General features: G+C 50.6%; 1 protein-coding gene across 25 annotated transcripts in view; it reads left to right on the top strand.

Moving 5' to 3' along the window:
- Positions 1 to 15,333, top strand: part of Rbfox1 (RNA binding fox-1 homolog 1) — a 1,613,147-nt gene that overhangs the window by 772,074 nt on the left and 825,740 nt on the right. For all 25 annotated transcript variants that reach the window (XM_048790118.1, XM_015490752.2, XM_048790117.1 and 22 more), the window contains one exon: positions 9,194 to 9,232. Coding sequence is in view for 1 of the 25 variants with exons in the window: in XM_048790112.1 (XP_048646069.1) it covers positions 9,194 to 9,232 (39 nt within the window). In the remaining 24 variants the exon portion in view is untranslated. The remainder of the gene's footprint in view (positions 1 to 9,193; positions 9,233 to 15,333) is intronic.

Below are 15,333 nucleotides of genomic sequence, written 5' to 3'. Positions count from 1 at the left end.
CCATCCCCCAACCCAGCCCCCCCCCGTCCCCCCCCCGTTTCCACACCCCCCCCACAACCATGGCAGGCTGACTTCTCTGAGTTGAGAGGATTCCTGTCGGATCTTCCTTTGGTTGCGACATTGTTGGCCACCTGTACGACTCCAGGGGCACAGCTCTGAACTGCTCAGTGATCTGCGTGTTCAGATTGTCACCCCAGTGTCTGCAGAACATCCTGTGGCTTCAAACAGGGATGTGTCTCTGCCATGCCGAACCTTCCCAAACACGTACTAACAACGTGCCTCCTCAAATTCTCACATTCCTGGTAAGTAATTACGGCTTAGTAATTAAAACACACAGTCATCTGAGACTGAGATTTTGAGGGAGCAGAAAAATGGTGATATTTCAAGAAGTTTACAGGCTCCATGTGTCAGATTCTCTGGTCCATGGCTTGGCACTTTGTGGTTATTTTTGCAAAGTTATTTGCTGCCATCTGCTGGCCATATGTGATATTGCGGGCACTGAGCAAATTTATGAATGGAAAGATTCCAGAATGATAAAATAGATCAGTGCAAACATCCTATAGCTTTCTTCGTGTATTTAAATAAGTGACCTTATTCAAATCTTGGTATTTTCAGTTGAGTGAACACAGACTCTGAGGGATTCAGCTGAAAGGCAAACATCATTTCAAATTTGGTCCTAAGACAATATGGTTCCCGTGGGCCCCTTTCAGTAGGAGGAGAGATCTCACTCCAAGCCCCAGTGGATGTCTGGGATGGCAGACAGCACTGGACCTTGAGTATATCGTTCCCCAGATACATACCTTTGATACAGTTAATTTGTAAATTAGGCACATCAGGAGACTAGCACCATATAATGAAACGGGACATTATAATATGCTACCAAGGAAGTTATGTGCATGCAGTCGCTCTCTCAAGAAAATTTATTGTGCTGTTCTCATCCTTATCATGATGATGTGAGATGACATAGAGGTGTGGGATGAGATGAAATGTGGTGATTGATGGAGTTGCTGTGACGTGGTGTCAGGCCACCGGTGACCTTCTGAGTACAGGTATTTCGAACCTATGCCAAGGGCAGGTAACTGATGCCCGGAAAGTAAACCGCACATAGCAGGAGACTACTTACTCAGTATTTTGAAGGCTGGGGGAGAATCATTACCCTTAGAGGAGCTATTCATTTTAGACCATTGATTTAAAAATTCAAACCCAGTAATTGGAAAAATCTAGAAGGCATTGAGAAATTTTTAGACACATAGGATCTACTCAAATTGAACCATAAGGATACAGGAAACCTAAACAGACCCATAACTAGCAATGAGATTAAAGCAGCAATTAAGAGCCTTCCAACAAAGAAAAGCCCAGGACAGATGGATTCTCAGCTGAGTTCTACCAGACCTTTAAAGAAGAACTAACACCAATCCTCCTCCTCAAATTATTGCAAGAAATAGAAAGAGAGGGAACACTGCCAGCTTCATTCTATGAAAAGCCAATATCACTCCAATACCAAAACCAAACAAAGAAACATTGAGGAAGGAAAATCTCAGACCAGTATCCCTGATAAACACAGATGCAAAAATCCTTAATAAGACACTGGCAAACCATCCGAACACATTCAAAAACACATTAAGAAGATAGTGCACAAGGATCAAGTAGATTCCATCTGAGGGAGGCAAGGTTGGTTCAACATATGCAAATCAGTAAATGTAATCCACCAATAAATGGAGTTATGGAAAAGAATCATGTGATCCATTCGGAGGGTACTCTATGGTCCAGGGGAAGGTATCAGGGGCATGGTACGTAGACCAGATGGACTTCACCCCTCCTATGCTAGCAACTGTCACAGTGGTGTGAAGTCAGTTTCCTGCAACTTTAAAACTCAGTTTTCTTATCTACAAAATGAAAGTATTGGGTTAAATTTTCCTTATAGCTTATGTTCTTTTCAAAGTCTGAGTCTTTATGAAGGTCAAAAAATATATATTTAAGAACTTGGATTGTAGAAAATGTGTTCTAAGTCCTGACATCTAAACTCACATGCGTGGGTATCTTTTAAAATAGAAGTAATTATTACTTTCAGAACACTAAGAAATGCAGTGTCCAAACTATCAGAAAGATTGCATTTCAAAGGAAATCATTTGCAACATTGAATCAAGGCTTAAAATGCACATTGAATTCTTTCCTGTCATGTTGAAATGTCTTTTTTTCTTAATGTTATGAACTGTCCTGCCATGACATTTCTGGTTGAAAAATAAGAGCAAAACATCTGGGTTCCTTCCCCCAGAGAAGGCAGTTGGTTGTGAGCTCAGTTTGGGCTTGTTGGAGGAGCCACAGAGTCCTGAGAGGTGACTAGCGTGGCACATCTTTCCTGTGATGCCGTCTCGGGGACTCTGAGCATCTGAGTGCAGGAGGATCACACTGCACATGGGAAACATGGTCTTTACCAAACTCTCGGGTCCAGTCTCAGCACCCTGGTCTTTCCTTCTCTTTGCTCTTCCAGAACCGATGGCAGAAGTCATCAGTTGAGATTTTCTGTGGGCCGTCTTATGTCCAACTGGTCTCCCTACCAGGCATGTGGCGTCTTCCCCTGGACCATATAGTTCACAGCAGTCTGTGCTGGCCCTGGGATTTCTGGTAAAGGGATTCATCTTCTCCCCTAGGGCTTGAACCATTGCCCTGGTCACTGAACTGAACCACACCTTCCTTTTCTCAGATCAAGGACCCCAGTGCCAGGCAGGAGTGAAGCACGAGAATCCTTGAGCTGTGCTGGTGTCCCTGGCTGTGGTGCCACATGACCTCACACTGGGTGCCGGCAAGCAGCAAAGGGACATTGCCTCACAGTTCCCTAGGCCATAGGTCTGAAGTCCAGGTGCCGCAGAGCCAAGCTCCTCGGGGCCTCTGGGAGCAACCTCCTGGCCTCCTCAGCTTGGTAGCTGGGCACCCTTGGCTTAGAAGCCTCCTTCCAGTCCCCACCTGTCCTCTCTTGACCTCTCTTATGTCTCAGGAAAGCAAACTTGCCATTGGATATAGGGCCCATCCAGAGAATCTAGAATCTTCTCATCTCATGATGGTTAATGACATCTGCAAAACCCCCGTTGCTCAGTAAGTTCACGCTCACAGGATTATGGCATGAGTACAAATTCCCCTGGGGGCCCACGGGGCCCTCACATCTGCATCCTCTGAGGCTCCTGGAACCTCTTGGGCAGCCTCCTTTCCACGGTTCACAGGGACCTTTGATTTTCCACCCTTGAGAATGTGAACGCGGCTGACGCACAAGCCCGGGTGACTGTGTCCCTGAACTGTGGTCACAAATAACTCTCCTCAGCAAAAATCACCAGAAACAACCAACTTGCAAAGTGCAGAAGAAAAGAAACCTCAGGAGAGACAACAGCTTCTAAGAACAGATCTACAAAGGCTTGGACGTCTAAATGCCAGAAGAACCCAGAGGCCTTGCAGGGGAGAACTCTACAAGGACAGCATTGGAGGTTCTCAGGGCAGAACCAGGCTTCACGGAGGCTTGGGAGGAGGCACCCCAAGAGCCCAGTAATTTGCCATAGGCTAAGTCGCTCGCATGCACTGGTTGGGCCTCACAACCAAGGAGGCCGATTATCATCATTATCCTTATTTTACAGATGGGGAAACCGAGGCTGAGAGAAGCCCTTCTCGGTCCTCCTTGAGCTGGGCCATGCGATGGTGTGGTCAAGTCCTGAGTCTCCACCAGGCAGGGTGCCTCCAGGGCCTGTGCAGCTGGCTGGCTGGCTACAGAGAGCAGCATGGCGGGTTCCCTAGGGAAACTGATTGCTTGGTGATGGGGACGTGGCTTCCAATTCCTACTTAACATGTAAGCAGTTGAGCTGTTTTCCAAGCGAAGTCGTTGAGTGGGGCTGAAGCACTTATTCGAAGACTCTGGTTCGGAAAAGGTCAGCTCAGAACCCATCCAGAGACGCAGAGCGATCCGAACAATAATTTGTTCCCACCAAAGTGTGACGTTTTTCCAATTTGAGTCCAACATTGTTCAGAAGCCAGTGCAGTCCCCTGGGGCGCCTCCCGTGTGGATCCACAGCGGATGACAAACCAACAATATCATCTAAATAAAAAATCCAGCCCAGGTTTAGTAAATTAATCCTGACAAGAATAAATTGAGTAGTCTTAGCGAAATGGCAAGAGCTGCTTCTGCCAGATGGTTTTCTCTGTGGCTCGCACCGGTCCTCAGCGGCAGATTAAAAACAAAAATCTGCCTTTGGTTTATTGATTTCATTAGTTCGTTGATTAACACCTGCCACTCCTGCCCGGGCAAATCGGAATCAGATATGGCGCCTTCCCCGCAAACCCAGCATCTTTTTGCTGGTGGAGAGGAAGGAAAGCTGTGTCGCTGGCCGAGCAGGACAGAGAGGACAGCCAAGTGCCCCTCCTTACCCTGTTCCTCAACAGCAGCAGTTGGACGAGTCATCCAGAACTTTCCCGTCTTAAATGAGTTCGTCTCTGGTTTCTCTCTGCACTTAGCAGATGGATCCAGGGTGAGCTCTCGGGAAGGGGGCGTATTTTTCTGGCTCAGTGTCCACAGGCAGTCGGAGACCTCAGCCATTAGTGTAGGCACGTGGTTGGGAATGGAAAGAAGAAGCCCCCTGTGAACAGGACCCCGTGTCCTAGGACGGTGCCCTGCAGATCCTCAGGGGTGGACAGGTCTCTGTAGACTGGATGGCTTAGACAGCACACCTCGACTTCCTCCCAGTTCTGGGGGCTGGAGGTCTGAGGTCAGGGTGCTGGTGTGGTCAGCTGGTGATGAGGCCATCTTCCTGGCTTGGGGACCGCACCTTCTCAGTGTGTCCTCGTGTGGCCTTTGTTGGGTCCTGCCTTTGGGGAGCCAGGGCAGATGAGCTCTCTGGGGTTTCTTCCTATGAAGCACTAATCCTGTGGGATGGGGGCATGACTCTGATGACCTCATTTAACTGTAATTGCTCTGTCCAGGCCCCAACTCTGAACAAAGCCACACTGGGCATTTGTGGGGGACACACTTCCGGTGCAGGCCATTTGGCACATGGTGGGTTCTGATTCAGAGTCTCTGGGTGAGGCCTGAGGTGTTAACAAGCCCCTGAGGATGCTGGGGCGCGGGCCTCCTTTTGAGGAAACCCATATCACCCCCTTTTTTTACGGGCAAGGGAACTGGGTCTTCAGATGGTGAAGGTGTTTGCCAAGAGCAGAACAGCTGTTAAGTGGCAGAGCCGCGGTTGGTGAGGGTATCCCATGCCAGGACTGGAATTGTTCACCACCACCCAGTCCTGCTGCATGTTGGCCCTAAATCCAGAGCACAGGACTCTGGATGGCACATTGACAGACATCAATATGCCCTCACCCCAGAGTTTTACACTGAGGGGGGTCTGTTGTAGTCCCCCAAATTTGCTTTGTTTACTAACTTATTTAAACTGAAAAATGCAAATTATATACACTTCTCATTTGTGATGATTTTTTGAAGTGAGTGTGCATTACAAAAAGGCTTCATCGAGCTAATTCGAGTGTGCATTACCCCTGTGCTTATCTTCTGCTGAGGTGAGATCACTTGACACCTCTTAGGGCAATCGACACGGTAGCACCTTGTCACTCGGATGGTCACCGGGTTGTGTAGTAGGTCTCTGGAACTCATTCCCCCCATCAAACTAAACATCCTGTCCTTTGACCAGCGTGTCCCCAGTTATCCTCCCTGCCAGCCTTGGTAGCCACTCCTACACCTCTATGTATTGTGTGTGTGTGTGTTTCATGGGCTCTTTGTCTTTCTCTGCCAGGATTATTTCACTTAGCGTAGGGTCCTCTATGTTTATCCGTGTTGTCACTAATGACAGGATTTCTTTCCTTTTAAAGGCTGTGTAGTGTTCCATCGCATATACTATTCCACTTCTCCTCTCATTTAAGCTGGTTGCTCCCACATTTTGGCTGCTGTACATAGTGCTGTAGTGAACACGTGTGTTCTGATGTCTCCGGACATACTGACTTCATTTCCCTTGCCTATACACCCAGAGCTGGGGTTTCTGGATTATGTACTGGTACTATTTTTAAAATTTTCTTAGAGGAACCTTCATAAGCATTCCATTGTGATGCTGCTGGTCTGGGGACCTCACTTTGAGAGTTTCAGCTGTGCTATTTTGGTGGCAGTTTAGCTTCAAATAGCCCTCCCTCCATGACAAGGGACAGGGGGAAGCAAGTGGCCTAAATGACACAGACTGGTCACTGCCTGCCTTAGAGCCAAGTCCACACACCTGGAAGGACTGGGCAGTGTGTGGAGGTAGGAGCCACTTCCAGTTACAGATTGGAGCCCCATTATCGGGGGACCCAGGGCGACTTGCCTGATGCTCTCCCACTTATCATATGGTGAAAAACGGAATGACATTGGTCACACAGAGTTGTTGGGAGTTTAGAGTCAGTGGTGAAGGACTTTACATAAGGTTCTGGCCAGAGATGTGGCCGTTGCTCACTGCCCAATCCCACTGCGCTGATGTCAAAAGTCTGTTACGTAGAGGGTGAATTATTAGCCATATGAATGTCCACCTCGTGATGTTTCCCCTTCCTTCCATCTGGAGTCACGTGGGCTAACACGTGGCCTCGGTGATGCTTCCTGCCCACCTGATCCCTGTCCTGAGGGTGCGTCAGCAGGACGGCCTGGCTACCTGGTGGAAAGACGAACCTGTTGACTTCACTCATGCTGGGCGGATCTGCTGGTGCCTGCAGACCCCTGCCTGTCCTGCTGTCTCGTCTGCTCTGCTGCTCACGTGCCTGCCCAGACATGGGGTGGCCCTCGCCCTGTCTCCCTGCACCCCACCTGCAGTCTCCAGCGGCATCCTGTGGGCTCCACGCAGCCTCTGTCCACTTCTCACCCACTGCGCCTCCTCCGGCCCCATCACCTCCAGCCCCGTCGTCACCTCCAGCCCCATCACCTCCTGCCTGACTCCTGCCGTAGCCCTTAAGGCGTCTCCCCACTGCAGCCTGAACCCCTAACTGTTGTCTTGGCAGGGAGCTCAGATCGGGTCTGTCCTCTCTTCATGGCCACTGAGAACAAGTGTGGGCAGATTTGGCAGACGGGGAGCCCTCACGCACCGGGCAGGGGCTGTGGAGCGCAGTGGCTCCTCGGAGAGTGGAGCCTAGAATTGCCCGGGATCCAGCGGCTCTGCTTCTGGGGCAGGCGGAATTGCTGAAAGCAGGGCTTGAGCTGGTCCGTGTGTGTCCCCGTCCCCGGCGGCATGGCTCACGGTAGTCAACAGGGAGAAACACCCCAGCGCCCAGTGACGGGTCCCACGTCCGAGGAGCTCCACAGAGTGCTCTGTCCCTGCGGGGGATCCCACCCAGCCCCAGGAAGGAGGGGATCCCGACCCAGGCTGCAGCACGGTGAACCGGGGGGGTGCTAGGTTGAGATAAGACAGTTGCAGGAGGACAGATAGTGTGACAGTGTGTGCATCCACTCATTCAAGCATCATGACTGCGTGCCGTCGCCCCAAAATCCACACACTGAGCGCCCAGACCCCCGGTGCGCCTGAAATCCAGGCCTACGGGAGCCTGACCCAGAAGGACGGGCGTTCCCACAAAGGGAGGAAGAGACCATGAGAGCTTTCTGTCCCTGAGCACAGAAAAGAGTTGGTGGCGTGCACCACGAGAAGCTGGTGACCCGGACCCAGGAGGACAGTCCTCCCTGGGACCTAGACCTCCAGCCTCCCAGCATCAGGAGAAAGCAAGCTGCTGTGGTTTGAGCCTCCCCGTGGGTGGCACGCCGGGAGGGCATTCCTACCGACCGACACCGCCAGGTCCCTAGAGTACCGGAGTCCAGAACGTCTGACCACCAGGGCTGGGGAAGGCTGGGGGGGTGAGCGTGTGGTGGGGATGGCGTTCCAGGTGGGGAAGGTGACAAGTTCCGCAGGTGGACATTGGTGCTGGCTGCACATTCATGTGAATGAGCTTAGCGTCACTTACCTGTGCTCTTAAAACGTTGTATTTCCCACAATAAGAAAGTAAGGTGCTATTTCCTGGCTGTCCTCAGAATACACGCCCACACCCTCTTCTCTCCCTTGCCTCTGACCACAGATACCTCTTTCCTCTTGATACTCTGTGTCCAACCACCAGTGGCCTTTGCAAGTGTTCCTACCTGCTTTAAAATGCAAACTCTCCCACCCTCACCCTCAAATTCCTGAGCTCCTCCCACAATGTCCCTGTTCTTCTAAACCCCGCCCGCTCAGGTTCCTTTGCTGTTGGCTGCCTTTTCCAGCAAAGTGCTTATCTCCAGGACGGGGCCTGGTGTGGGTTTCCCATGCCCAGAGTCAGGCCTGACTGGCCAGGGGTGTTGAATCTGTATCTTGGTGTATGAGTGAGTTGATGCCTCAATTGCATCTACCCTTCTGTCTAGCAAGTTCCTTGAGGGTGGGAACCATATGTGTTTCACCTTTGTGTTCAATAACAAGAAGAAAATTGCAGGAAAAGTAGGTGTGCAGTAAACATGAAGGGATGGATAGAGGATGATTGGATAGGTGGTTGGACGGATGGACAGGGATAAATGGATGCGTGGTTGGATGGATGGATGATGGATGGATGGGCATTTGGATAGGTGGATGAATAGATGCAGGATAAATGGATGAGTCGATGGATGGAGGGAGGGAGGGAAGGAGCATTGGAAAGTAGATTGAGGATGAATAGAGGGATAGTTGTATGGATGGAAGATGGATAGTTGGGTATTTGGGTGAATGGACAGATGGATGAAGGATGAACAGAGAAGTAGTTGGATAGAGAGGTGGATCAAGGATGAATGGCTGGCTGGCTGGGTGGGTGGATGGGAGAATGAGAAACGACCGTGATGGTTTTGTGCTGAAGTAAAGTAGATTGGACTATCTTAAATTTGGAATGAGAGACATTAAATCCCGTTAGGAATGATCCCTGATGATGTGAATAAAGGTATTAGGCTTGGGGGCCAGATTATTTTACGAGCCATCAGCTTCTCTTTGGTCTGCCTTTGCCCCACATCTGCATGACCCGAAGCTTCCTTATGACACCATATGTCTCCAATGCAAACACCGTGGCCTGGGCTCCGAAAAGCGCTATAAAGAGCAATGACTCGAGAAAGGACTGTTAGGAATGGGAGCCCTTTATTATTTTAAAGGGCATTTCAACGACGCCACTGAATGTTCTCTGACCATGCACTTGACTCCTGTTCTTTCTTTTCTCTTCTCAGGACATCAAAGCAGACTGCGTGGAAATAGAGGACAGAAAGGTAAGTCAGTACTGCTCACCCTTTTGGTGTCGCACAAGACCAGAACTCTGCGATTTCAAGGCCTGCTTCCTGGCTTGCGCCTCCCTGGACGGTGGCTTTCAGTGACTCCTGTGCTCACATGGGACCCTGGGACAGTCTTGCTGTCAAGGGCTCCCCATTTCCCCCTGTGTGTTTTCTCGTGTTCTTAGTGAAGAGTGCACAAGGTAATCAGGTGTCTAGAAAAGTCAATGCTGGTTTCTCGTTTCCGTCATATCCTCCTCCTCAGGAAAATGACCCATTGATCTGTTAACTCACGTCACCGTTTCGTCGAGGGTTGTTGCCGACGGTGGTCGTGTGCGTCCTGTGTAGCAGTTCATTACCTAATGTTGCACGTAGAGCATGTCGCCTGGGGTGTCCCAGGGTGTGTCCCTGTGTATCTGATCCATGTGGTTTACAGAGCTTCCTCAGTTTCCATCCCGAGGCATTCTCCAGAGCAGCGACTTCCCGTGGAGATATGACGGGGAGGAGAGCTCATTGCCTCCATGTTTGAATTTCCCCGGGTTTATCTGTTACACTTGGTGTGGGTCCCTCAGGAAAAGCCGCTGTCAGACAATTGTTAATATTTTCACTCTCTCTTTATGGACAAGAGTTCACAGCTGTTTCTGTGGCGCATCTGAGCAGATCAAATTCACCCATAATGCCTGAAATCCAGGGATGTCAACTAAGTGGGCTGAGAACACGTGCCCCGGGGCTCCTGTGGACATGGGTGCACAGTGTTGAAAGCCGTTTCTCTTTGCAACTGTACCATTGTTGTCAAACACGGTTATTATTTCAAGCAAGGTTTTTTTTTTTCTGCTGGGATTTTGTGATGGCCGGGGCAGGTCTGCTGATAAGGCGGTTGAGGCGTCTCAAAGCGAAACTTGCTTCTAAATAAAAAGCAGCCGCCACTCCTCACCCTTTGGAGTCTTGATGTCCACCACACTGAAGGGCCTTGGGGGCGTGGAGCCGTGCTCTGCCACAGCCGGCAGGCCAAGGTGCGGGTGTGCAGTCTGCACGCCTGCATGCGTGTGTGTGCTGGTGCACATGCGTGAGCACGTTTGGGGGTTGAACAGATGGAATTGCCACTTAGGGGACAGGTGTGTCTGGAGTCTCCCCAGGGCCCCTTGTGTTCCAGATATTCTTCTCACGTCACGGTGTTCAGAGCGCAGGTTCCTGACCCGCTGCCACAGTTCAGAGGCTTAAGCCTCCTGTGAACCTTCGTGGTGGTCTCCAGCGCACCTCCGTCCAGCACCTGTTAAAAAACACGTATTTGCCGGGAGAGTTTGAATGATGCCCTGGAAGTAATGCTGCTAGAGCAGCTTCAGTTCCATCCCTGACCAGAGACGTGAGGCACCAGGGCAGCTCTGGGCAGTGACTTCATGCCACCTGCCCACACCTCCTTCAGGTGTTCCGTCCATCCGACAAGAGGAGCGAGGTCACCCAGGCCTGCGAATGGGAAGGGGGTACTCCCGGGTGGGAAGAGGGTACTCCTGGTCGTTCTGAGCAGGGCGCTTGCTCACTGTCTCTCACAGACACCACGCCTTGGCTTTTCCTTGTGTTGTCAAGTTGTATCAAAGACGTCTAAGAAAGCCTCATTTCTGAAGGGTTTTCCACTTGATTCCTGAACTTGACCTCAAGTTGATTGATACATAAATTAACCACACAGTTGCCTCCAGGTAATTGGTGATGACTCCTAGTGATTAAAAAAAAAAATGCTTCAAATTGTCAGTCTTACTTGCTAAGGGATTTTTATTCCCTCTGTTAAACAGAGGAATGTGTGCTCGCTCTCTTTCTCTTACTCTTTCCCTCTTCCTCTCCCTCTTTCTTTTCCAAAATCTGGTCCTCTCTTACAGGGTTGCAGGTAGGGAGGTGGCTGCATGTGTCAGAGCCCTTTCTCTTCTTGGGAAAGTCAAAATGGAAACCCCACCCAGCCCAGAAGGGCAGCGTCGTCCTCGACCCTCAGCAGGAGAGGGCCCCTCTGCGTGAGGCCACACCGGGGGACGTTGGGCTGCCAGAGCGGCTGGAGTGATCCTCATCCCGTCCCAAGAATGCACTCTGGTCCTTCTGTCACCCTGACGTGTAATTATGAAATTTCCCCACTGAAGCGGTGACACTTGCTCCCGCCTGCCTGTGCACGTCCCTCTCCATTTAATCCAAAATGCTTCTGGCAAAATCAGTAATTTGATAAAGTGGAATTGAAGTGACAAGAGATGACAGAGGTGCCAAAGTAATAAGTAAACCTCTCTCTGAAGTGCAGCCCCTTGGCCCGGGTGGGGTTTTACAACTGCTGAGCGCTCGGGAGGGAGAGCTGCAGGGTGTTCTCTCAAGCCCTTCCCCTTTAGTTAAGGAGGCTCAGCACAACCCCGCCAGGGCCCCTTGGGGTCCCGAGGACAGTTTGATTTCTCTCTCCATTTCTTTTTTACCTCCCTTGCTTTCTGCTCCCTTCCACTCCTCTGTACACACAGACGTGTTTGTGGGCCTCTGTGTGCAGCCTTGCCTAGATATTGTTGGATATCTTCTTGACGAAGAATTTTTAGAGAACATGAAATGTCAGCTTTTCCAGAGAGTTCCGGAGGCCCCCAGTGGCCTGCCTGTTGGTGGTTCCCTTGTGTGGATGGGCCCTGGGCCTCCCGACGCCGCCTTCCCCCACCACGATGGAAGACGGGTAGCGATTTGCAGAGGCGCAGGGGCCTTCATCTCACTGAAGGACAGTCCAGTCGTTCTCCCCGGTCCACCCAGTCTGGGCTCCGTCTGAACTCGACAGAGCAGAAGGATTCGTGTCTTCTCACTCCTGTTCTACTTTGTCCTGGACACCTGTTTTCTACCAGAAAGCTCCCTGTCTCGTGGACAACCTGGCCTGGTTATCTATGGGGGAATCCGTGGAGCGTGGTTTTACCTTCTGTTTCCCTCTTGCTTCCAACCGGCCAATTAGCAGAGCCCCTTTGAACCAAGCTGTGCCCAGATGGGGTCCTGCCGTCACCTAACCTCTCTGGGAGGATGTGGCAGGAAGACTTCTAGGCCTGCTGCAGTTCGTCACCTTCACGGAGAGCAGGAGCACAGACAGCTTCCTGCCCCAGGCGAAGGCCACGGAGCTGCTGCAGGTGTAGCAGAGGTGTCAGAGCTCTGTGTGACCTCGCACAACCCTGTGCCCGTGACATTTCCAGTGCCCGTGCTTTTGCTGGGGAACTGGGGCATTTAAATTCATTTTTACCTGTGGTGTAAGATTCACCTGAACTTCAGTACCATTATGAAGACTGTGACTCAGGTGCTGGGTAGAGTAGCTTGTGGGTCAGCCAGGGGATGGTCTGCCAGGAGACAGTGAGGGCCCACTTGTCAAAGGCCATCAGCATAGACAAGTGTCCACTTGTCACCTGGCCTGGCGTGGCTAAGCAGTTTCGATCTGCTCTGAAATGTCATGGAAGGGGTGTGAGTGGTTCCCAAAGTTACAGTGACATTTGGGTTGGGTCTGATTGACACCAAGAAGGAGAGAGGAGCTAGTGTGCCGTGGTTAGCACTGACCAGCTGCAAGTGACCTTTATACAGCTCTTGCTCCAGACCAGGCATCCCAAATGGCACCACCAGGGGCAGGGAGTCCAATCATTGTCCCCATCATACAGCTGAAGAAGGGAAGCTCAGGCAGGCAGTGACGGACGGGCACACACTCGTCCACATGCGTTCCCAGGCCCGGGTCTGCGCTCAGGCTCGGGCTGCAGAGCGGGGCCCTCGGGTCTTGTGCTGAGCAGCATAACCTACTTGCCGTCCCGGGAATTATACTTTCTGACTCCTGGACTTGTGCCTTGGCCTGTGTCTTCATTCATTTCAGGTAAATGGTCCAGTTTTTGCCCACATTTTGGCCCTGACGGGCTCACAGTCGCGGCTCTTCAGAGCCTTGACATCCTGCCCTTGTGCTGAGCAACAGCCGGCACCCAGCAGAGAGGACACGGGGACCTCTTGTGTTGGAGGAGGAGAACAGCAGCCCTGGACCCCAAGTCCAGGCTTCAGCTTCCAAAGCCCTGATTCAGTCCCAGCTAAATCAGTTTCACCAGGTTTTCTTTCAAGGACTAGAAATTCTGTGCTTGAGGCCTCCCAGTAGGCCTGGGGGTTACGACCACAGCCTGCGGAGTCTGAGAGTTCTGAGGTTCGGTTCTGGTGCGCCCAGGTGGCAGCACTGTGACCTTGAGAAGCTTTGTGACCTTGTCTCCATCTCTGTTCACTTACCTGTGTGTTGGGGATAGCAAAATCCACTTGAAAAAGTAATTTGAGAAACTGACAAGATAGTCCTGCGAAGCATTTTGTATAATACCTGATATAAATAAAAATCCAATCAGTGCTCCTTTCAGTTTTATCTTTGTTGGTGTCCGCCAGCATATAGACATTCTGTATCACTTACAACTTATTTTAAAAAATGGACCGCTGGGAAGTTTTATGGGAGCTCAGAAGAATGGGCAGTCAGTGGGATTTGGTGGTAGGCTTTAGATATATTTTGCAGAGGACTAAGCGTTTGGCCTAGGTCAGGAAATAGCAAATTCCCCTGTCTGCCGGGTTCAGGCAGCAGTCATATTAGGGAGGGTGGGGCGGGGAGTGAGAGAAGGGTAATGTGAAGTGATGTGGTCCGTGCTGACCTGGAAAATGATGACCCCCTATTCTGGGAGGTATTATTCAACTAAATGTAGCCACGTGGAATATAAATTCAGTGTTGCCACTTTCTAAGCCAATCTGGAGATGCGGATTTAACTGTAAAACCGCTGGTTGTGTGCAGTCCAGGTGCGGCACCTGTGCAGAGAAGATTCAAGACATTTGCAAGACTTGGGACTTGCAGGCTGGTCCTCAGTGGAGTAGGAGACTCTCCAGGGTGGTGTCCAGGGAAGGCCTTCCTGGCAGAGGAACAGCATGTGTAAGACATTGGGTATGGCAGGTTTCAGGTGGCTTCGGGTCTTATGCGGGTTTCCAGCCCCAAATGGAGAGGAGAGCAGGGCAGGGAGTAGGTGGCCGAGAACGTGGCCTCCTGCTGGCCAGGCCAGTGGGTTGGGGCTTTGCGTCAATCTCTTCCCCAGTGAAAGATATGTCTTTGCTGGACAAGGCCAGAATTGCATGGAACCAAGAAGGTACGTGAATGTTGTAGAACTAATCCACCCATAACGGAGGTCATCTGGGAAGAGGGGCGGGGTAGGGCCCAGAGGCAGAGCTGGGCGCTGGCCTCACACCAGTGAAGGAAGGGGGAGAGATGAAGAGTTTGGCTAAAACAAGATGCCGGCAGCCAGGACTCTGCAGACCTCGTTTCCGGCCGGGTGCTCCGTCTCTCGCCATGCATGGTGGAGTGAGTGTGGAGGTGGGGCTCTCTCTGACAGTCATTTCATTTCCTGATATGCCTGGGAGGAGTAGGACCCAGGGTCACACGATGGCTCTGCAAGGAGAATATTCTTTAGCTTTTTTTTAAAAAAAAAAAAAAAGCAACATGAATGATCCTGGAGTGTATGATGCTAAGTGAGATGAGCCAGACCAAAAGACAAACACTGCGCCATCTCGCCTTCATGTGGGACTTCGTAAAAGTCCTTTTCATAGCAGCAGAGGGTAGATGGTGGTGGTCAGGGGTTGAAGGGTGGGGGAAGGATCAATGGATAAAAAACGTTAGCTCCAAGGTGAAATTCTGAAAAACCAATGTATGTTTGATTAACGTATTATGCACTCGAACATTTTAAGAGCATAGGTCTCAAATATGCTTACCACACACAAAAAGATAACTATGAGGTGATGGTTAGGTGTATATGTGTGTTGAAACATCACACCAAACAGTCCAAAAATATGCAAACTTTTAGTTTTCAATCAGACCCCACAAAGCTGGGGAAACACAGGTGTGTGAGGCAGGAGGACCGTGACTTCCCTCAGACCCAGACTGCCCGAGTGTGGGGCTTATAGCTCAGGTGATGAACACAGTGTCTTTGGACAGCTCAGCGACACAGCATCAAATCACAGAGAGGAGTGGAGCAGTTAATGCCCTTGTCAACTGCTTTTAAGACCTTGGTATCTCATCAAAGACATATATATATATATATATATATATATATATATATATATATATATAT

The sequence above is a fragment of the Marmota marmota genome, unplaced genomic scaffold, assembly GCF_001458135.2.
Source record: "Marmota marmota marmota unplaced genomic scaffold, marMar, whole genome shotgun sequence".
Classification (NCBI taxonomy): Eukaryota; Metazoa; Chordata; class Mammalia; order Rodentia; family Sciuridae; genus Marmota; species Marmota marmota.
Note: the sequence above shows the minus strand (reverse complement) of the source record. Positions and strands in the feature narration are given on the sequence as shown.